Source organism: Carcharodon carcharias, chromosome 8 (assembly GCF_017639515.1).
Source record: "Carcharodon carcharias isolate sCarCar2 chromosome 8, sCarCar2.pri, whole genome shotgun sequence".
Taxonomy (NCBI): domain Eukaryota; kingdom Metazoa; phylum Chordata; class Chondrichthyes; order Lamniformes; family Lamnidae; genus Carcharodon; species Carcharodon carcharias.
Window position 1 is genome coordinate 16,599,950 of NC_054474.1, and position 23,337 is coordinate 16,623,286.

Consider the following 23,337-nt stretch of genomic DNA (forward strand, 5'->3'; position numbering starts at 1 on the left):
GGTATCAATGACATAGAAGCTGAATATAGGAGTTAGGACATAAAATAAAAAGTAGGACCTCAAACGTAGTAACCTCAGGATTACTACAGTGGCAGGTGCTAGCAAGAGTAGAAATAACAGGATATATCAGAGGAAAATGTGGCTGAAGAAATGGTGTAGAGGGGGAGGGATTCAGATTCCTGAGACATTGGGACCAGTTCTGGAGAAGGCGGGACCAGTACAGACAGGATGGGTTGCATCTGGGCAGGACCAGTACCAATGTCCTCGGGCGGGGTTTGGGTGGGGGGGCGGGGGGAGGGGGGGTGGTGTTTGTGATGTGGTTGGGGAGGATTTAAACTAGAATGGCAGGGGGATGGGAACCTGAGCAGGGAGACAGAGGAGAGGGAAACAAGGATAGAAACAAAAGACAGAAAAGTAAGAAGCAAAAGTGGAAGGCAGAAAAAACAAGGGTGAAAAACAAATGGGGTCATAGTGCAAAATAAAGTTAAGATGAAAACAAGGTTAAAAAGACAAGTCTAAAGGCTTTGTATCTTAATGCGTGGAGCATTCACAATAAGGTAGATGAATTAACAGAGCAAATAGATATATACGGTTATGATATAGTTGCAGTTAGAGACATGGCTGCAGTGTGACCAAGGATGGGAACTGAACATCAAGGGGTATTCAATATTTAGGAAGGAAAGACAAAGAGGGAAAGGAGGTAGGGTAGCATTGTTAGTAAAGGAGGAAATCAATGCAGTAATGAGGAAGGATATTGGCTCGGAAAATCATGATGTGGAATTTGGTTGGGTGGAGATCAAAAACACTAAGGGGCAGAAATTGTTGGTGGGGAGTTGTCTATAGGCCCCCCAAACAATAATGGAGATGTAAGGGAAGGCATTAAGCAGGAAGTTAGAGACACGCAATAAGGGTACAACTGTAACCAGGGGTGTCTTTAATGCACATATAGATTGGACAAACCAAGCTAGCAATAATACTGTGGAGGACGATTTCCCGGAATGTGTGGGTGATGGTTTTTTAGATCAATACGTTGAGGAACCAAATAGAGAGCAGGCTATCCTAGACTAGGTAATGTTCAACGAGAAAGGATTAATTAACAATCTTGTTGTGCAGGGTCCTTTGGGGAAGAGTGACCATAAAATGATAGAATTGTTCATTAAGATGGAGAGTGAAGAAGTTGAATCCGAAACTAGGGTCCTGAATCTCAAATAAAGGGAACTACGAAGGTATGAAGTGGGAGTAGGCAATGATGGATTGGGGAACCTTACTAAAAGTGTTTATAGTGGATAGGCAATGGCTAATATTTAAGGAACATATGGATGAATTACAATAATTATTCATTCCTGTCTGGTGCAAAAATAAAACAGGAAAGGTGACTTTCAAAAGAAATCAGGGATAGTATTAGATCCAAAGAGGAGACATACAAAATTGCCAGAAAAAGCAACGAGCCCGAGGATTGGGAGCAGTTTAGAATTCAGCAAAAGTGGACAAAAAAATTGATCAAGATGGGGAAAATGGAATATGAGAGTAAACTTGCAAGGAACATAAAAACTGACTGTAAAAGCTTCTATAAATATGTGAAGCGAAAAAGATTAGCAAAGCAAATGTAGGTCCCTTACAGTCAGAAACAGGGGAAATTATAATGGGGAACAAAAAAATGGCAGAAGAACTGAACATATATTTTGGTTCTGTCTTCATAAAAGGGGATGCAAATAAGTTCCCAGAAATGTTAGAGAACTAAGAGTCTAGTGAGAGGGAGAAATTGAAGAAAATCAATAATAGTAAAAAAATGGTACTAGAGAAATCAATGGAGTTAAAGGCTGAAAAATCCCCAGGGCCTGATAATCTACATCCCAGAGTACTAAAGGAAATGGCCCTGGAAATATTGGATGCATTGGTGGTCATCTTCCAAAATTCTATAGACTCTGGAGCAGTTCCTATAGATTGGAGGGTGGCAAATGTAACCCCACCATTTAAGAAAGGAGAGAGAGATAAAACAGAGAATTACAGACCAATTGGCCTAACATCAGGAGTGGGTAACTGCTAGAGTGCTATAAAAGACGTGGCAACAGAACGCTTGGAAAGCATTAACAGGATTAGACAAAGTCAGCATGAGTTTATGAAAGGGAAATCATGCTTAACTAATCTACTGGAGTTTTTTGAGGATGTAACTAGTAGAATAGAAAAAGGAGAACCAGTGGATGTGGTGTATTTAGATTTCAAGAAGACTTTTGATAAGGTCCCACATAAGATGCTAATGGGCAAAATTAAAGCACATGAGATTGGGGGTAACATACTGGCATAGATTGAGAATTGGTTGACAGACCGGAAACAGAGAGTGCGAATAAATGGGTCTTTTTCCGGATGACAGGCAGTGACTAGTGGTGTAGTGCAGGGATCAGTGCTTGGGCCCCAGCTATTCATGATATGTATAAATGAATTGGATGAGGGAATGAAATGCAATATTTCCAAGTTTGCTGACAACACAAAACTGGACGGGGTTGTGAGTTGTGAGGAGGATGCAAGGAAGCTTCAGGGCGACTTAGACAAGTTGTGTGTGTTTGGCAAAGACATGGCAGATGCAGTATAACGTGGATAAATGTGAAGTTATACGCTTCGGTGTGAATAACAGAAAGGCAAAGTATTACTTAAATGGTGAGATATTGGAAATTGTGGATGTACAAAGAGATCTGGGTGTCCTTGTACACCAGTCAATGAAAGTAAATAGGCAGGTGCAGCAAGTAATTATGAAGGCAAATGGTATGTTGGCCTTCGCTGCAAGAGGAATTGAGTTCAGAAGGAGGGATGTTTTACTGCAGTTACACTGGGCCTTGGTGAGACCACACCTGGAGCATTGCGAGCAGTTTTGGTCTCCCTACCTAAGAAAGGATATACTTGCCATAGAGGGAGTGCAGCGAAGGTTCACTAGGCTGATACTGGGGATGGCAGGACTGTCGTATGAGGCGAAATTAGTTTGACTAGACTTGTATTCATTAGAGTTTAGAAGAATGAGAGGGGATCTGATTGAAATGTTTAAAATTCTAACAGGGCTAGGCAGACAGGATACAGGGAGGATGTTTCCCTTGGTTGGAGAGTCTAGAACCAGAGGCCACAGTCTCAGGACTGAGGTGAGGAAAAATTTCTTCACACAGAGGGTGGTCAACCTGTGGAATTCTCTACCACAGAAGCTGTGGAGGCCGGATCACTGAGTATATTCAAGAGAGAAATTGATAAGTTTTTGGATATTAGGGGCATCAAGGGTTAGGGAGAGAAAGTGAGATAGAGGATCAGCCATGATCATAATGAATGGCAGAGCAGGCTTGAAGGGCCGAATGGCCTACTCCTGCTCCTAGTTTCTATGTTTCTACGTTTTACCATCCTTTGAGGCAGTGCATACCAGATCATAACAACTTGCTGCATAAAAAAAACACATCCTCATTACCCCCTCTGGGCTTTCTTGCTAAACCTCCTTAGAAAGACTTCCTCAGATTACTAACTCAGATGCCTAGCTCTGTACACAGTATCACAGCTGAGCAATCTAACCACAGCTTATTTGATGCTGTTAGTCATTACATTTTGGTTGAAATTTGTGCTCATCAAGTTAAGGAAACGTAACACCTTTTATTCTGGGTCCCACCATTGAGCAACGCATGAAGAAAATTCTCCTTATCTTCTCTTTGGTTCTTTTGCCAATGATTTTTAACCTGTGCCCTCTGGCAGTGCAAACAATTCTTCCTTATTTACTCCATCAAAACCCTTCATGATTTTGAACACCTCTATCAAATCTCCCCTTATCCCCCATCTCTGCTTTCCGTGTAACTGGAATCCCTCGTCCCTGATATCATTCTGGTAAATCTTCATGACACTCTTCTCCTTGCCATCCCTCCTAAAATGTGGTTTCTCAGAATTGAATATAACACTCCAGCTGAGGCCAGTGATTTATAAAGATTTAGCATAACTTTCTTGTTTTTGTACTCTATGCCTCTATTTATAAAACCAAACATCCTTCATGTTTTTTTAACAACTGTCTAAACTTGTCCTGTTACCTTCAGAAATTAACAGGACACTTTCCCACAGAGAAAGTGGGGTCAGGATGAGGAATTTCATCCCAGCAATCCCGCTGGTAACACAGCTCAAGGCCATTGCTTTGCCACAACACCCCATTCACCAGCTGCCCTCAACTGGACTGCTGTTCTGTATTGCTCCTGTCCTGTATGCACAGCCTCACTGTAAGGTTTTGGTTGAGATGGGATTAAGGGCTGGTCTCTCACTCACTGAGCTGGGATTCAGGGCTGGTCTCTCGCTGACTGAGCTGGGATTCAGGGCTGGTCTCTCACCGACTGAGCTGGGATTCAGGGCTGGTCTCTCACTGACTGAGCTGGGATTCTGGGCTGATCTCTCACTGACTGAGCTGGGATTCAGGGCTGATCTCTCACCGACTGAGCTGGGATTCAGGGCTGGTCTCTCACTCACTGAGCTGGGATTCAGGGCTGGTCTCTCACTGACTGAGCTGGGATTCAAGTCTGATTTCTCACCCTGATATAACTCCATTTGTTTAAAACCGGTATATTATTTCTGATTGTAGGTTTCGGGTTACTCGCTTTGAGAAGAGTCGATGGGCACAGGAGGTGAACAGGTTCCCCGCAATTGAAATGCGCCCGCAAGGTCGGTCAGCCACGACACAGCCTGAGACAGACGGTGAGAAACCCACGACCCTCAGTGAAACCACAATGACTGAGGGGATGAAACAGGTGTGCTTCGGTGTGTCATGATCGCTGTCTTACTCCCCCAACCCTGAACCCCCATTCCTCTCTCTCCTTCCCTGCGCCCCACCCTAAATTTCCACTCCTCAGTCCCCTCCCTCAATCCTCACTTTCCCTCCCTAATTTCTCACTCCACTCCACCCTCCACTCTACCCCTACCTCAAGTTCCCTCCCCATGCTTATGAGCTGTTCTGCCTGATGGGGGACATCTCTTCATGGTCACTTGTTGAGTAACATCAGTGAAAGGCTGAGAGCAGGTTTCATGTCTGATACAGGATTGGGGGATACAGGGAGAGATTCGATTAATATTATTTTATTTTCTATTATTCTAGGAGTCTGACCTTGCCCAGCAATGACTCTGGAACCAGCATTGCACAGGTGGGTTTACAAAAATATCATTTTGGAAAGAAACGCAAATTCATTAGTATTAATTAGAGTTACTGAAATCTAACAATCACATGCACACTGCTTGTTGCTCACTCTGTGACCCTGGCTGAATCTAGCTGTCAACCCCTGTAATTCTCATTTTGCCGTGCGTGTTCTTTATGTCTCCCTGCCCTCCTTCTCACTGGCTTTCACTTTCACTTCCTTGCTCTGTCTCTTTCTCTCTCAGACTCTGGCTCTCCTTATCTCTGCCAATCTCCCCTTCTCCTGTTCTGAGCTGAGCTGTGACAGACAAGTTCGCCGTGAATGTGCAATTGACTAAATGTAGGGGATGTAATGTGTGTGATGCGATAGCTGAACTGCACTGGACATACGGATGGTCCGTGATTCACTCTGTAATGATGTTCAGTCCAGGAACTGGAGTGCATGCGAATGTCACTCACTGCGGTGTGTGTGTGAGACTGTGGCTGTACGACGTGTGTGTGAATGTGTGATTATGGCTGTGATATTACACTGAGTGAATGATGCTCTCTGTTTTTTTTCAGGGCTGAGTCTCTCCTTCTGGACAGGGCCCGAGACAGACGATGATGGGGAGGTGATCATAAATAACCCCAAAGGCCTGGGTTGATCTCAAACACCATCTCAGCACTAGTCTCCAACCCTAAACTCAGGCAGGGAGAGCTCATGACCGAGGCTGCACTCTCCCCCTTTGGTCCCTCTGCACGTAGCACTTGGGAGCTGGAATCCCTGCTCCTCTGACAGTCAATGGGGGATCTGCCACCAGACAAACTGCCAATGAGGTAGAAAGATGGGCGGCTGGGGAATCACATTTCTGCCTGGCCCCAAACTCCGAGTCTGTGCTGAACCTGGGTGTAATGAGCGGGGAAGCGGGAGGGGGAACTCGGGGTTTAGCCACACCTGCGCAGACTGCTTATCAAGTTGTCTGCCCACCCCAATGGAACGGTTCAATCTGAATCAGCCCCAAAAATGACCATGTGGAAAGGAGTGCGTGCAGACCTGTCATGTACAGGCCTCTTGCACACTCTGGTGGAGTTAGCCAGAACTGCAATTCTTCATGACACCTGGCTCTCTGATTCTCTTTGGGAAGAAAATGAAATAGCTCCCTACGATTTCTCTCCTGGAAATTAAGCAGGTCAATCCTGGACAATTGAGTACCCGGAGTACTGATGGGTAGAAGAGTGTGGGAGCAGAGAACAAGAAAGGGAGAAATGTCTCCTTAAAAAGACTTGAAAGACATTGCAGAATTGCACGACCTCAAGTTGTCCCAGAGCATTTTACAGCCAGTGAGGTACTTTTGAAACATAGTGATTGCTGTAATGTAGGAAACAGCAGTCAAATTTGTGCACAGCAAGCTCCCACAAACAACAAAGTAATAATGCACAGATAATCTGTTTTTAAGTTATGTTGCATGGCTGAGGGATAAATATTAGCCAGGGGACTGGGGAGAAAGCCCCTACACTTCTTCAAAATTGTGGCAGCATGATTTTTTTTTAAGCATTCATCTGAGGGGCCAGTCAGGGCCTCGGTTTAACGCCTCATCTAAAAGCCAGCATGTCCAACAGTGTAGTGCTCCCTCAGTACTGTAGGTACAGGCATCAGCCTAGAATATGTTCTCACGTCTCTGGAGTGGGGTTTGAGCACCACTTCTGACTTCTGACTCAGAGGTAAGAGTAGTACGCACAGTGTCTCACAGGGTATGATAGCTGCCCTTCTGTGCAAATTGAGACGTCAGTTATGGACTTTTACCCATAGGGGTTTAAAAAAAACTTTTCTTTTTTAAAAATATGGTTCTCAGGATGTGGGCATTACTGGCAAGGCCAGCATTTATTGCCCATCCATAGGTGTCCTGAGAAGATGGTGAGCCTCCTTCTTGAACTGCTGCAGTCCATATGGTGTAGATACACCCACAGTGCTGTTAGGATCTGACTAAGCAACAATAATGTCATTGCACTTGCCCTTGTTTTTCTAGGTGGTAGAGGTCGCAGGTTTGGACTTATTCCATCACACTCCTGACTTGTGCCTTGGAGTTGGTGGACAGGTTTTGGGAAGTCGTGGTATTTTTCTTCGTTCGTTCATGGGATGTGGGCATCGCTGACCAGGCCAGCATTTATTGCCCATCCCCAATTGCCCTTGTTCAGAGGGCATTTAAGAGTCAATCATATTGCTGTGGGTCTGGAGTCATATGTAGGCCAGACCAGTGAGGACGACAGATTTCCTTCCCTAAAGGACATTAGTGAATCAAATGGGTTTTTTTTACAACAATCGACAATGGTTTCATGGTCATCATCAGACTTTTATTTCCAGATTTTTGTTGAATTCAAACTTCACCATCTGCCATGGTGGGATTCAAACCCAGATCCTGGGTCTCTGGGATACTAGTTTAGCGACAATACCACTACGCCACCATCTCCCCATCACTGCAGCCTGGAACCGTCTTCTGGTGAAACAGTTTGGTGCTGAGTTGCAAAGGTTCCTAGTTTTAAGGCAACCTAGGCATCGTTGTCAGTCATTTACTCCTCAGAGAGAGCCAGAGGGAGTGAAATTGGTCTTCATCTGCAGTAAAACAGGCTAGCCAAATGGCATTAAACCGTGCCTAAAGTCAATGTGTCACATTTGACCCAGAAATGAGTTTCCAAAGTCCTATTCATGCCATCACTGAGACTGCCTATTTCCATCTCTGTAACATCGCCCAACTGCATCCCTGTCTCAGCTCATCTGCTGCTGAAACCCCCATTCATGCCTTTGTTACTTCTAGACTAGGCTATTCCAATACACTCCTGGCTGGTTTCCCACTGTCTATCCTCTGTAACTTTGAGGTCATCCAAACCTCTGCTGGCTGCGTCTTAACTCTCACCAAGTTCCACTCCCGATCACCGGTGTTCACTGACTTACATTGGATTCTGGTCAAACAACCATCTTGACTTTAAAATTCCTATCCTTGTTTTCAAATCCCTCCATGGTCTTGAACTCTTTTATCTCTGTAATCTCCTCCAGTCCCACAACCCTCTGAGATATCTGTGCTGCTCTAATTCTGGTCTCTTGTGCATCCCCAATTTTAATCACTCCACCATGGGCAGTTATGCCTTCAGCTGCCTGGGCCCTAAGCTCTGGAATTCCCTCCCTTCACCTTTCAACTTCACTCTCCTCCTTTAAGACATTCCTTAAAACCTACCCCTTTGACCAAGCTTTTGGTCATCAGTCCTAATATCTCCTTATGTGGCTTGGTGTCATACTTTGTTTTATAACGCTCCTGTGAAGCACCTAGGGATGATTCATTATGTTAGTTATTATATGAATAAGTTGTTGTTGGAAGAAAAAGGCAAGTGCAGAGCGAAACAAACTACCTATTCATAGAAAGCCACAGTGCAGAGGGAGGCCATTCAGCTCATCACACCTGTGCCGTCTCTTTGAAAGAGCTATCCCATTTTCCTGCTCTTTCCCCCTAGCCATGTAAATATCCAAACCTCTCCCTTTTGAACTTTATGATTGAATCTGTTTCCACTGCCTTTTCACCTCAGGATTCACTCTGAGCCTGATTCACCTGACTGATAAAGACAAATTCACCCCTCAGGAGATGAGAATCCACCTTCACACATTGCTCCTGCCTCAGATGTCATTGGTTTCTGCAATCTCATTTAATGGTGAACATGCTCAAAAGGGCAAAATGGTCTATCCCTGTTCCTGTGTTCCCAGTTCTCATTTGTTCTGAATCCTTTCCCCTCCTGCCTTGCTTGTTGCCCATATACACCTCTTTGCTTTGTGTTGTTTTTAGGATGAGTGGAGTGTTGGTTACATAGCCTTAACTCACTCCTGGGATCTGTCTCAGGTCTGGCCAGTTTGGGACATCTTGGGGGAGCCAAGCACAGAAACAGGCCAATTGGTCTTGCTCCAATGCTGTTTATGTCCCACACAAGCCTCCTCCCACCCCTTTTTATCTAAACTCTGTCAACATATCCTTTCATCCCTGTCTTCCTCGTGCTTATCAGGCTTCCCTAGAAATATATCTATAACATTCACCTCAGCCACTACCTGTGTTAGTGAGTTCCACATTCTCACCACTCTTTAGGTAAAGAAGTTTCTCCTAATTTCCCTACTGGCTTTATTAGTGACCATCTTTTATTTATGCTCCCTAGTTCTGGTGTCCCCCACAAATGGAACATGATTTCTAGGCCTATGCTATCAAACCTATTCGTAATCTTAAAGGCCAATGCAAGAAGGCACATTGGGAACATACATGAGACAGCAGAACAAACCCAAGATTTATTTACATGCTTTTATTTACATCACAAATTACAGATTGTAGGACTACCTGTGCTGTTGTCCAGATGACTGCCCCTCTGACAATGCAGCCCTCCCTCACCTATGCCCTTCAGATAGTACAACATTCCCTCAGTATTGCATCTCCAACAGTATGGCCCTTCCTTAGCACTGTCTCCCCTCAGTACTACCCCTTCCACAGTGTACAGATGCTTCAGTACTGGACTAGATGATTTTGTGTTGCAAATCTCTTGAATGCTCTCCTGACCACTGAAGCAACTTTCATTGACCTCAATCCTAAATTCCTGTCCTTTCCCAAGTTTGACCTTTGCCCCATGCCACCTGTTCGAAGTTTAGTTCCAAGTAGTGTTGGATTATTGTTCCTGTACAGTATCAGATTCACTTTGATAAAAGACTCTCTCACTCCATTCTGAAGCCAAGAAAGTAAGACTTGCATTTCAATAGCATTCTTCATCTCTGCTGTCCCAAAGTGCTTCACAGCCAATGGAGTACCTTTTGAAGTGCTATTATACTTTAGAAAACATGATAGCTAATTAACACACAGCAGGATCCACAAACTGCAATAAAATAAATTATATAATTTTTGGGGTTGGTTGAAGGACAAATATTGCCCAGAATGCTAGGAAGAACTTCCCTCTCCAGCATATCCTTGTGACCGTGTAATAAACATAGAGCATGATTGTACTCCTAGTTCCTGTGCCAGGAGTGGAGACTTCCTAGAAAGAAATTCTTCCCAGACAGTATCATTCTCATCCTCCATCAAGCAACCTCAGTCACTCCTGTTACTGTCAGAAAGCCACCACTAGGGATATTAAAGCATAATATTTGTCACATCACAGAATCTTACAGCACAGAAAGCAGCCATTTGGTCACCATGTGTACCAGCTCCTTGAAAGAGCTATCTAATTAACTCCATTCCCCAGCTCTTTTCCCATAGCCTGTGTATATATTTTTTTCTTTTCAGGTATTTAGCCAATTCCCTTTTGGAAATTACTATTGAATTCATTTCCTCCACTCGTCCAGGCTGTGCATCCCAGTTCATAACTCACTGCGTAAAAATGTTCCTCATATCCTCTCTGGTTCTTTCGCCAAATACGTTAAATCTCTGCCCTCTGGTTATTGATCCTTCTGCCACTGCCCATTTACACCGTGAAAGCCCTTCATGATTTTGAACACCTCTATCGAATCCCCCCTTAAACTTCTCTGCTCTAAAGGGACCAGCCCCAGCTTCTCCAGTCTTTCCATGTAACAAAAGTCCCCCATCCCTGGTACAGATCTGGTAAACCTGTTCTGCACCCTCTTCTAGGGCTTGACATCTTGCCTAGAATGTGGGATACTGTGCACATTGAGTTGTTTAAAAGTGACTAGCCTCTCCCAGACACTGTCTCATTCCATTGTTGAGTCAAATTCTAAGACTCAATACTCTAGCTGTTTGTAGCATCAATTGAGTTTACACTGGCATCATATTGTGAATGTTTCCTTATTCCACAACTTGAGTCCACTCTGGGTGAGGATGTCCCCCATGACGTTTCTTTAATTAATTTTCAGAATATGGATGCGCTGGCAGGGCCAGTATTATATTGCCCATCCCTCGTTGTCGCTTGAAAGTGTCATGGTGGGCCTTCTTCTTGAACTATTTAGAGAAAGTTTCATACAACTGAGTGCAATAATGCTGCATTTATTATGTTACTGGCTTAAGAAAAAACGTATGCGTGTTAGCAGGTAGGCTAAGGGTGGACAGGCAAGAAGGTTGTTAGCCAAAATGGACAATGCTAACCTGTACATTTAGGTGTAATATATCGTAAACCTTTCTGTAATACATTTTCCTTTCATGCTCCATTCAAACTAATAAAAGTGAATTTAAAGTACAGCATTGTTTTTTTGTTAAAGGCAAAATATAGAATCTAGTATTTCAACTTTCTGCCTCTAGAAACTGATCCATGAAACAGCCCAATAAACAATTCAGCTTCTGGTACTGAGAATTTGAATTGAGTTTTAAAAAATTTGGAAATAAGAAGTTGGTCTCAGTAAAATTGGCTGTGAAGCTGTTAGAAAAACCCAATTGCTTCACCAATGCCCCTGATGCTCTTACCCGATCTGGGTCTGTACATGACCCCAGTCAAACACCAACATGTTGACTCTTAAACACCCTTTAAAATGGTCAAACAAGACACTCAGTTTGTATCAGACCCAGTGGTTCAAGTAGGCAGCCCATCACCACCTTTCCAGGGCAAACAAGGATGGTCAATAAATACCAGTCTTTCCAGTGATGCTCAAACCCCAGAAACCCCAGGTCAAAATCCTGGAACTGCCTCTCTAACAGCACTGTGGGTGTACCTACACCACAGGGACTACAGCGGTTCAAGAAGGCAGCTCACCACCATCTTCTTAAGAACAGTTAGGGATGGGCAATAAATGCTGGCCCAGCCAGCAAAGCCCACATCCCGTGAATGAATAAACAAAAACAAAATGGAATCAATGAAACATCTGCCTTAAATCTTCTCCTCTAATTCATCTATAAAACCCACGAGATGAATCATTACATGATGGAGGGGTGTGGTCATGAATCCAGGACTCAGAAGGAGCCCAGCGATCTGACTCTTCAACTGATCAACACAGACCACCAATGAAATGAAAGGAGTAATTAATCACCGTCATCAAACCCACCCAGTCACAGATTTGTGCACACTGGGGGACATATCTGATTCATGGACTGCAGATGGATCAACATTACAAAGACCCAAGGACACTGCCACAAATCAGACCGCCTTGTTAAACTCCATTTGCTGTTCCTGAGAACAAACCAAGGGCTGGTCAATCAGCTTGGCTTCAGAAAATGGGAAAGGTCATTGGTTGAATCCAATTACAAGTGAATTCCAAACCCCATTGCACAATGTCCGTGCCATGGCTGCATTTTACACACTCTCACGTTTACCCACTACAGTGTTCCAGGAATGTCTCATTGCATGAGAGGCTCTATGCATATTTGAATTGATCAGAAACAAGATTGGTGCTCTTGGAGAAAACTCTCACCAAGGAAGTTGTCATCTAACTGGAACCTGATACGCTAAATGGATCAGAAGGATGATGCATTGGTTGCTGTCTCTCCATCTGTGGAAATTCAAGGCTGGTTTCTCCAAAGTTGTGGAGAATTCTAACCAGGATCAGTCTGACCCCTTCATGTCTTCCGTGTGAAGCAGCAATCCTGGAAGCAAAGACCCGTCACCCATTCCTCCAGTTGGAGATAGTCCTAGATGTAGGGTCCAAATTGGGATGGTAATAGTCAGACCAGGAATTCCTCATCCTGTTGGGACACTGGGCTCGATGATGGCGGAGGAGGGGCAGTTCGAATCTGAAAGTCAAACAGCAATGAAGGATCATGTAAGCCGTCTGTTAAACAGAAACTCAGGCTGTTTAGACCAGAAGTGTTTTTCCCTATAGTATGACACTGTCCCCTCCACCAGCCCTCTGGGCGATGCTCAAACTGCAAGGGCTCTTAACCAAAAGGTAGCATTGGGGCATCACCTCAAACACAGAACTGAGATTCCAAACTCTCCTTTGGTATCCTCCATGGCAAAGGGAAACAGATGCATGGGAAAACCACCAACCCCCCTCCCCCAACGCCATGTCACACACGCTATCCTAGCTTGGAATTATATCAGCCGTTCATTCACTGTCACTGGGTTAAAATCCTGGAACTCCCTCTCTAACTGCACTGTGGGTGTACCTTCATCACATGGATTGCAGTGGTTCAAGAAGGCAGCTCACCACCACTTTCTCAAGGGCAATTAGGGATGGGCCATGAATATCAGTCTTACAAGTGACACCCACATCTTGAGAATAAATAATAAAATAATTAATTTCTATCCCCTCCGTCACCAACATCTGATCAATCATTTGCCTACCTCCCTTCCACATCCATGAGCCAAAATAGTGTGTGTCATCAGGAGATTTGGCAACAGCGGGCATCATAATACAAAACAAAAACAGAATTACCTGGAAAAACTCAGCAGGTCTGGCAGCATCGGCGGAGAAGAAAAGAGTTGACATTTCAAGTCCTCATGACCCTTCAACAGAACTAGGCGAATCCCAGGAAGGGGTGAAATATAAGCTGGTTTAAGGTGGTGGGGGCGGGGCGGTGGGGTTGGGTGGGAAGAGAAGTGGAGGGGGGTGGTGTGGTTGTAGGCAAAAGCAGTGATAGAAGCAGATCATCAAAAGATGTCACAGACAGCAGAACAAAAGAACACATAGGTGTCGAAGTTGGTGATATAATCCTGGGTGGGTTCGAAACATGAGATGTGGAATTTCAGTTGAAATCCACGTGGGGTAATTCGGAGACGGAGACAATCACTGAGAAAGGAGATATGGCTGTGAAAGCGGGTTTTAGTAAACACATCATAATACAGCCTGTTCCTCACACACACATCCATCCACCAAGGGTCAATTGAATAGGAACCTTGATTGGATTTCCCCTCTTCACTCTCCAGCCCAGGGTTACTGAAACAAACAAGCAAATTGCAGACCCCTCCTAATGCTCCTAATAACAACAATTTATATAGCATGTCCAAATGCAGCATGATCTGGACAATAGCCAGGCTTGGGCTGACAATTGGCAAGTAACATTTGTGCCACACAAGTGCCAGGCGATGACCATCTCCAACTAGAGAGAATCTAACCATCTCCCTTGACATTCAATGACATTACTATCACTGAATCCCTCACTATCAGCATCCTGGGGGTTACCATTGACCAGAAACTGAAAAAGACTAGCCATGTAAATATTGTGGCTATAAGAGCAGGTCAGAGACTAGGAATCATGCAGTGAGTAACTCACCTCTTGATTGCCCAAAGCTTGTCCACCATCTACAAGGCACAAGTCAGGAGTGTGATTGAATGCTCTCCACTTGTCTGGATAAGCACAGCTCCAACAACACTCAAGAAGCTTGACACCATCAAAGAAAAAGCAGCCCTCTTGATTGCCACCCCATCCACAAACATGCACTCTCTCCACCACCAATGCACAGTGGCAGCAGTGTGTACCATCTACAAGTTGCACCTTCCAAACCCATGACCGCTACCATCTAGAAGGACGAGGTTAGCAGACACATGGGACCATCACCTGCAGGTTCCCCTCCAAGCCACTCAACACCCTGACTTGGAAATTTATCGCCATTCCTTCACTGTCGCTCGGTCAAAATCATGGAACTCCCTCCCTAGCACCACTGTGGGTGTGCCTGCAGCACATGGACTGCAGTGGTTCAAGAAGGCAGCTCACCAACCACCTTCTCAAGGGCGATTAGGGATGGGCAATAAATGCTGGCCCAGCCAGTGACCCCCGCATCCCATGAACAAATTAAAAAAAAAATTAACGTGGCATAAGGTCCCAAGATGCTCATGAGGAGTGTTTATCAAACAAAATGTGACACTGAATCATAGTAGAAGAAATTAAGACAGGTGACCAAAAGCTTGGTCAAAGACAGGTTCTCAGGAGCCTCTTACTGGAGGACAGAGAGTGGAGAAGTTTTGGGAGAGAATTCCAAAACATAGGACCCAGACAGCTGAAGGCACGGCCACCAATGGTGGGGCAATTAAGATCAGGGACACACAAGAGGCCTGAATTGGAAGAGCGCAGAATTCTCGGAAGATTGTAAGGCTAGTGAAGGTGACAAGGACATGGAGGAGCGTGTCAGTTCAGGGATTTGAAAATAAGGATGAGTATTTTAAAATTGAGGTGATGTGGGACCAGGAGCCAATGTAGATCAGTGAGCTCAGGGGTGATGAGTGAATGGGATTTGGTTCAAGTTGCGATACAGGCAGCAGACATTTTGGAGGGAACAGCCCAGAAGTCAAAACTAGAACTTCATGGGGTACGTGGTTCACAAGGTGATGCATTTCCCCAGAGTGACCAGTGGTTCATTGATGGCACCTTGCAAATTACTATTTTTTAGATCAATTCTCTTACTGGTCTAAGTCGTCCAGCAGGCATTTCGGCAATAGGCTCCTGGATCTGGGATTCCTCCTTCTGGACGCCAGAAACTGTAAGGGGAATAGGGTGAAATTAACTGTCCTTGCTTGAGTCCCTGAAACTTGTACACTCACAGTTAATGTTGGACATATATCTGGAGGATTTATTGCATAACCTTCATCCTCCCCATAAGGGCAGACAGCCTTTTCTCCAAATCAGCAAGTTGTAATTATAAACCAGTTCCTTCCACAGAAAAATCAAACAAATGAACTAAGAAAATAACACAAGAAATGGTAGCAGGAGTAAACCATACAGCCCTTTGAGCCTCTCTGCTAGTCAGTGCGATCAAGGCTGATCTTCAGCCTCAACCACACCTTCCCATTCATTTTCTATATCCTTTAATCTTCTGAAAGATCCAAAATCTATCTATCTCAGGCTCTCAGCCTTAAATATCTTCATCAATGGGGCATCCACAACCATCCAGGGTAGAGATTCCAAAGATGTTAGGAAGGGCATCCTTGGTCAAGGTAGTGGATTTTGAGGATAAATGGAGACAGAGAGGTGAAAGAGGGAGGGCAGTCCAGAGCTGATACCCCCAAGGCACTGTCACAAGTGGCGGGGTGAAGGAACAGAGGAACAGGAGGAGGCCATTCAGCCCCCGGAGGCTGTTCTGCCATTTAACAAGGTCATGGTTGGCTCATAGCTTAACCGCATCCACTTGTCTCAGCTCCATATCCCTGAATACCCTCGGCTACCAAAAACCTATTGATCTCCGATTGAAAATTTTAAATGAGCTAGCATCTTGTGGGCGAGAGTTTCACACTTCTATCACTGTTTGCATGAAGTGTCTCCTAACTTCCTGCTTGAATGGCCTGACTCTGTTTTTAAGGTGATGCCACCCCCCCACCCCCACCAAAACTCCCCCACCTGTAGAAAAAATTGCTCTCTATCTACCCTATCAATGCCTTTTAAAATCACTCCTTAACTTTCTAGCTTCCAGGGAACACAAACCCAGTTTATGTCATCCCTCCTCATAATCTAACCCTGGGAGCGCTGGTAACACTGGGTGGAAATTTACAGCAGGGGGATTTTATGTTCCCACCGAAGTCAATGGAGTTTATTTTACGGCCCCATCCCTGCCATGATAGGGCCATCAAATACCGGCCATTCCGCTGAATCTGCTCTGGATTCCCTCCAAGGCCAATATATCCTCTCTAAGGTGCGGTGCCCAGAAAGGAACGCAAAATGAATGGAGTTAAGATACAGATCAGCCATGATCTCACTGAATGGTGGAATAGGTCTGAGGGGCTGAATGGCCTCCTCCTATTCCTCCGTAACAGACAAGGGGCTGAATGGGCTCCTCTTTCTCCTGTGTAATGGGCTTGAAGGGCTGACTGATCTCCTCTTCTATGCAAGACTCAATGTGTCTAACAACACACTAAATGTTCTTACCGCTGTTGGGTGACACCTGGAGTCTCTCTTGCTGTGTGGATCCCGCACTGTGAAACGCCATCAAGCCAGAGTCAGGAGCAGGAGGAGAGAACGGAGGAGGGGACAGCAAAGTGGGATCCTGGGAAATAAAGCAAGGCGGTGAACAACTGTTCAGCTGCAGCGTCCATGCATCAGAGTGAACCAAACACTGCAAAGCAACTCAATTAACACACTGTAGAGTCTCACTCCCAACTCCCTCCTGATCTCAGGAGGTGAATGTTCCACCCTCAGCAATGACCAGGAAACAGCCCAAGTTGTGTTGCTGGCTTGGATGTGGGGGTTGGAAGGGTTAACAGCAAACTGTGAGGAGTATCGCAAGACACGAAGCAATGTGGGTGGGGGGGAGGAAAAGGGAGAGAGTTCAATGTGGAAAGAAGATAGAGATATATTCAGTTGAGAGAGAGAGAGAGAGAGAGAGAGAGAGACAGGGTGACAAAGAGTAGAAGCAGTGGGATCGATACATGTATCTTTAAAAAGCAAGATTACAGATCCTAAGAAGTATGGATGAATGATGGATTCTCCCTCCCATTGCTTCAACAAAGAGACCAGTTCACTGTCTAGGTTGGTGTTGTCTCTTATGCAATGCTAAACCAAATCTTGATTTGCAGATCCGATTGCAAGTGTTTCACATTAAGTTGCTGTTGGAAGAGTGGGTGAAGACACTGGCTTTACCACGTGCTCGCTTGTTCTGTAGGAACCTGACTCTGTTCTCCACAAATATTGAGATTGCTCGATGATAGAGACTTCTCCATTTGAATCTGTCCGAGGTTGTTCATGTTTTCCCCCTTGAAGCCCTCTTCCAGGCGAAGAGGTCTATGAAAGGGCAACTGGGATTCAAAATTTTATCTAAAGGGGCACTGACTACAGAAGGTAGGAGGTGACAATGAATTGGTACAGGATATTGTTTGGATCATAGCTGGAGTGTTTAATGCTGTTCTGGGGTACCTCATTACTGGGAAGGTATTAGAGGGCAAGGGAAGAGAGCAGTGACGATTAATAGAATGGGAGCAGGAATAGGAAGGGAGAGCTTATGATGAAAACTCCAGGAAACAGAAGGACCACAGTGGGAGGAAAGGGAAGTTAAGTCATCACCCATTGTCGGCACAGAGGCAAGATCATAAAAGTGTTAAATGAGCTAGACCAAGTCTGCACAGACTGATTAAAAGCCGCAAACTTCCTGTGTACAGTACCAGCACCGGCTCCAGCTCCAGATCTGTCCCTTCGCCAACCAGCAGCTCAACAAGCAAGGAAGGAAACACTCCGACTCGGCCATTGAACTCTCCTTCCCAGAATCCATCATCTACTCCGCGCTCACCGGTGTGAAGGATCTTGATCAGGCCACCTTCAGGGAAACACAGCTCCTCCGCACTCTGTCCCTCATAATCGTACAAGGCCCTGGCCAAGCAAGCTGTGGAAAATAACATCCCCAAAATCAGCTCCTCAATGTAGCTGCCACTGCAGCCCAGAGATGTTGTCAGGCTAAGCCCTCCTTAAACAAACCACGAACCACCCAGTTACAGTAAAGTCAAGGCTCCTCAGCAGTACCATCCAAACCCGCAACCTCTTGACATCTAGGAGGACAAGGACGGCAGGTGCATGGGAACACCATCACCTGCAAGTTCCCCTCCAAGCTACACACCATCCCAATATGGACATATATCACTCATTTGTTGCTCCCTTAGTAACGCCCCCTCTGATAAGGCACTAGAGTGGCAGTTCTGAGGGAGTGCAGCAGTGTCAGTGGGGCAACACCTCTGGAGTGCTGCACTGTCGAGGCAACGTCAGAGGGACAATAGTGAGGGAGTGCTGCACTATCAAAGGGGCAGTACTAAGGCTGGATTTTGTGCTCATGTCTCCAGAGTGGACTCAGAACCTCTTGATTCAGAGGTGAGAGAGAGGGCTACCCTCTGAGTTTTGACTAAAATTCTCCCCTTTGTTCCCATGGCCTAAGGGTTTTTAAAAGCAAAACCTGCTGCCAATGAATCAATGTTCCCCGATTCACCTCTTCTTCTCTCGGTACCTGATTGTTGCCAGCTAGGGAAGGCAGACCCTGACCTCTGGTCCCACACCCAACCTCCACAATGGGTGAAATATTAAGATTGGACCTACCTCCATCTGCAGCCTTCTCCAGGCCACTGCTGCCCATCAGTTCCTGCTCAGCAGAGCTACTGGACGATGAGTAAGAAGTGATATCAGAGGAAGTTACTGCTGAGATCCTGCTGGACAGACTGTTACCACATGGGAATTGGAGATACTTTTCAGGAACGTAGCCTATTTGGCCAGACTTATTCCGAGCCTAAAGAAGGGGGAGAGAAAACAGATTGAAAATAAAATGGAGAATCATAAGCAAATTAAATCAAGACTGCAGAGGTTTAAAGAGCTCTGTATAAGGGGGTGGGGGTTTAGCGCAGGGACACCTTGGTCAAACTAATAGAACCACATGCAAATAGCGGGCATCACAAAATCTCGGCCTCCTCCAGAGGTCCCCAGCATCACAGATGCCAATCTTCAGCCAATTCAATTCACTCCATGTGATATCAAGAAACAGCTGAAGGCACTGGATAGTGCAAAGACTATGGGCCCTGACGATATTCTGGCAAGAGTACTGAAGACTTGTGCTCCAGAACTTGCCACGCCCCTAGCCAAGCTGTTCCAGTACAATTACAACACTGGCATCTACCCGGCAATGTGGAAAATTGCCCAGGTATGTCCTGTACACAGAAAGCAGGACAAATCCAACCCAGCCAAATACCGCCCCATTAGTCTACTCTCAATCATCATTAAAGTAATGGAAGGGGTCATCAACAGTGCTATAAAGTGGCACTTGCTTAGCAATAACCTGCTCGCTGACACTCAGTTTGGGTTCCGCCAGGGCCACTCAACTCCTGACCTCATTACAGCCTTGGGTCAAACATGAACAAAAGAGCTGAACTCCTGAGGTGAGATGATAGTGACTACACTTAACATCAAGGCAGCATTTGACTGAGTGTGGCATCAAGGAGCCCCAGCAAAACTGGAGGCAATGGGAATCAGGGGGAAAACTCTCCACTGATTGGAGTCATACCTTGCACAAAGGAAGATGGTTGTGGTTGTTGGAGGTCAGTCGTCTCAGCTCCAGGACATCGCTACAGGAGTTCCTCAGGGTAGTGTCCTCGGCCCAACCATCTCCAGCTGCTTCATCAATGACCTTCCTTCCATTATAAAGGTCAGAAGTGGAGATGTTCGCTGATGTCAGCACCATCCGCGACTCCTCAGACACTGAAGCAGTCTATGTCCAAATGCAGCAAGACCTGGACAACATCCAGGTTTGGGCTGCCAAGTGGCAACTAACATTCGTGCCACATAAGTGTCAGGCAATGACCATCTCCAACAAGGGAGAATCCAACCCTTGCCCCTTGACGTTCAATGGCATTACCATCACTGAATCCCCCATTTTCAACATCATGGGGGTTACCATTGACCAGAAACTGAACTGGACTGGACTAGCCATGTAAATATTGTGACTACAAGAGCAGGTCAGGGGCTAGGAATCGTGTGACAAGTAACTCACCTCCTGACTCCCCAAAGCCTGTCCACTATCTCCAATACACAAGTCAGGAGTGTGATGGAACACTCCCCACTTGCCTGGATGAGTGCAGCTCCCACAATGCTCAAGAAGCTTGACACCATCCAGGACTAAGCAGCCCACTTGATTGGCATCCCATTTACAAACACTCACTCCCTCCACCACTGACGCACAGTAGCAGCAGTGTGTACCATCACCGCGGACGGGTGAGGTTTACTAAAGCAAATAAAAATAAAATTTAAAATTTAATTAATAACATGTCCCTCCCCATGTGACAGAGTCACATGAGGGGACATGTTTTATAACATGTTTAATTTCTTTATTATTTTTATTTTAAACTCTCCATCTCCCTGAGGCAGCTCTCTGCCTCTGGGAGGTTTTCAAGCGCTCACTCGCACATGCCCCCACTTACCCTCCTCCCTCCCGCATGGGCAGCGCTGAGAGCTGCTGCTCGCGTTTCTCGCTGGGCGGGCCTTCATTGGCCTGCCAGCATCAAATCACCTTCTGGCCTCAACTGCGGGCAGCAAGGATGAAATTCTGCCCATAGACTCATAGGATGATATTGTACAGAAGGAGGTGGCCATTTGGCCCTTCATGCCTGTGCCGGCTCTTTGAAAGAACTGTCCAATTAATCCCACTTTCCAGCTGTCTGCAGACCTTACTTGCTCTATCATAATTTTCAATGCTTTGATTAGGGAAAAATTAATGACAGCATGGTGGGGGAAGACTGGGAAAGTGGGACTAATTGGTCAGCTCTTTCAAGGAGCCAGCACTTACAAAAGTGGGCGCAATGGTCTCCTTCTGTGTAGGATCAAAAAAAGAGTGTGGATAGAAACTCCACTCAGAGCTTATATCAAACTGGGCTACAACTCCCTCAATGTTGTGAATCCTCATCATTGTTTCTCTGGTGAGGTGACAGATAGCGAGCACCCATGGGAGATGGATCAAGACTTAATGGTCCAAAATCTTCACACAACTTCTGACCTATACACAGCTTTCCCAAGCCCCCACTGAGCCTACAACACTGCGTTTGGGTTGTATGGTTATACAATACTCACCCATCCTACTGCTTTCTTGTCTCTTATTGAACTTTTCTGAACTTAAACTCAGCCTAAACATCATGAAAAAAAGTAACTAAATTTGGAACTAAAACTGGAAAGAGAAATATTGTGTTTGAAATTGGAGATTGTGTCTGACCACAGAATAGAATCATGTGATGTTTGTAGTCTAGCAGTTCTTGTAAATCACCATTTTGGAAAAGCTTTTTCAGAAAGAACTTGCATTTTATGAAGTGTCTTTCTCAGCTTGCAGACATTACAAAGCCCTGAATCCCAGCTCAGTCAGTGAGAGACCACCCCTGAAACCCAACTCAGTCAAGGAGAGACCAGCCCTGAATCCCAGCTCAGTCAGTGAGAGACCAGCCCTGAATCCCAGCTCAGTCAGTGAGAGACCAGCCCTGAATCCCAGCTCAGTCAGTGAGAGACCAGCCCTGAATCCCAGCTCAGTCAGTGAGAGACCAGCCCTGAATCCCAGCTCAGTCAGTGAGAGACCAGCCCTGAATCCCAGCTCAGTCAGTGAGAGACCAGCCCTGAATCCCAGCTCAGTCAGTGAGAGACCAGCCCTGAATCCCAGCTCAGTCAGTGAGAGACCAGCCCTGAATCCCAGCTCAGTCAGTGAGAGACCAGCCCTGAATCCCAGCTCAGTCAGTGAGAGACCAGCCCTGAATCCCAGCTCAGTCAGTGAGAGACCAGCCCTGAATCCCAGCTCAGTCAGAGAGACCAGCCCTGAATCCCAGCTCAGTCAGTGAGAGACCAGCCCTGAATCCTAGCTCAGTCAGTGAGAGACCAGCCCTGAATCCCAGCTCAGTCAGTGAGTGAATGGAAGAGGAAGGGGTCCATGCTGAACAATCTCCACCAAACTCACCTTCACCCAATCCTCCATGTCGCCATCTTCAATCACCTCGAGCTGCTCTTCTAGAATGATAGTCAATTCATCAGACTGTGTGGCCTGTGCACAGGAGGAAAGAGACAGAGGAAATCACCTATTGGTTTTATAGATAGAGGCACCAAAGCAAAGAAATTATGCTAAACCGTATACAACGCTGGTTCAGCCTTAGGTGGAGTATTGTGTCCAGTTCTGGGCACCACATTTCAGGAAGGATGTCAAGGCCGTGGAGAGGGTGCAGAGGAGATTTACTACAACGGTACCATGGATGTGGAGGTTATGTGGAGAAACCAGGGATGTGGATAAATACTTGAAAAGGAATTCTTTGCAGGTCTATGGGGAAAGATCAGGGGAGTGGGACTAATTGGATAGCTCGTTCAAGGAACCAGCATCAGCACAGTGGGCTGAGTGACCTCCTTTCCTGTTGAAAGATTCAATGCCCTTTTCAGCAAGCATACACAATCTCCCCCCACGAACATACGCAGGGCAGCAACAGACCAGGACTTTAAGGCAAAGTTCCTCATTAATAAAGTACAAACGCGAGCTGCAGGCAAGACCATGGGAAAACAAACAATAAAATACTGGCATAAAACTACCAGACATGGTGCAGGCACAACAAGCTTCACCTCACGCTCTGTCAATCAGGATACAGAGTGAGTTTGTGTGGCCGATACAAGCAAGGTGGGCATTGCAACTGAGTCCCTTCTTGTTAGAGTCATAGAGGTCTACAGCACAGAAAAAGGCTCTTCGGCCCATCGAGTCTGTGCCAGTCAAACAAGTACCTAACTATTCTAATCCCATTTCCCAACACTAGGCCCATAGCCTTGTATGCCATGCTGTCGCAAGTGCACATCCAAATACTACTTAAATGTTATGAGGGTTTCTGCTTCTACCACCCTTTCAAGCAGTGAGTTCCAGATTCCCAC

At 45.6% G+C, this 23,337-nt stretch overlaps 1 protein-coding gene across 2 annotated transcripts in view; it reads right to left on the reverse strand.

Annotated features, from left to right (window-relative positions):
• Positions 1-23,337, reverse strand: part of LOC121281166 (F-BAR and double SH3 domains protein 2-like) — a 94,646-nt gene that overhangs the window by 8,885 nt on the left and 62,424 nt on the right. Inside the window, exons 15-20 of one of the 2 annotated variants that reach the window (XM_041193901.1) lie at positions 22,391-22,474; positions 19,012-19,198; positions 18,093-18,310; positions 16,864-16,981; positions 15,409-15,482; positions 11,109-12,798 (exon numbers count right to left, since the gene is read on the reverse strand). In XM_041193901.1, coding sequence (XP_041049835.1) covers positions 12,730-12,798; positions 15,409-15,482; positions 16,864-16,981; positions 18,093-18,310; positions 19,012-19,198; positions 22,391-22,474 — 750 coding nt within the window. In that variant the 3' untranslated portion in view covers positions 11,109-12,729. Of the gene's footprint in view, positions 1-11,108; positions 12,799-15,408; positions 15,483-16,863; positions 16,982-18,092; positions 18,311-19,011; positions 19,199-22,390; positions 22,475-23,337 lie in introns of those variants that run through there. The other variant, XM_041193902.1, reaches the window with a different exon arrangement.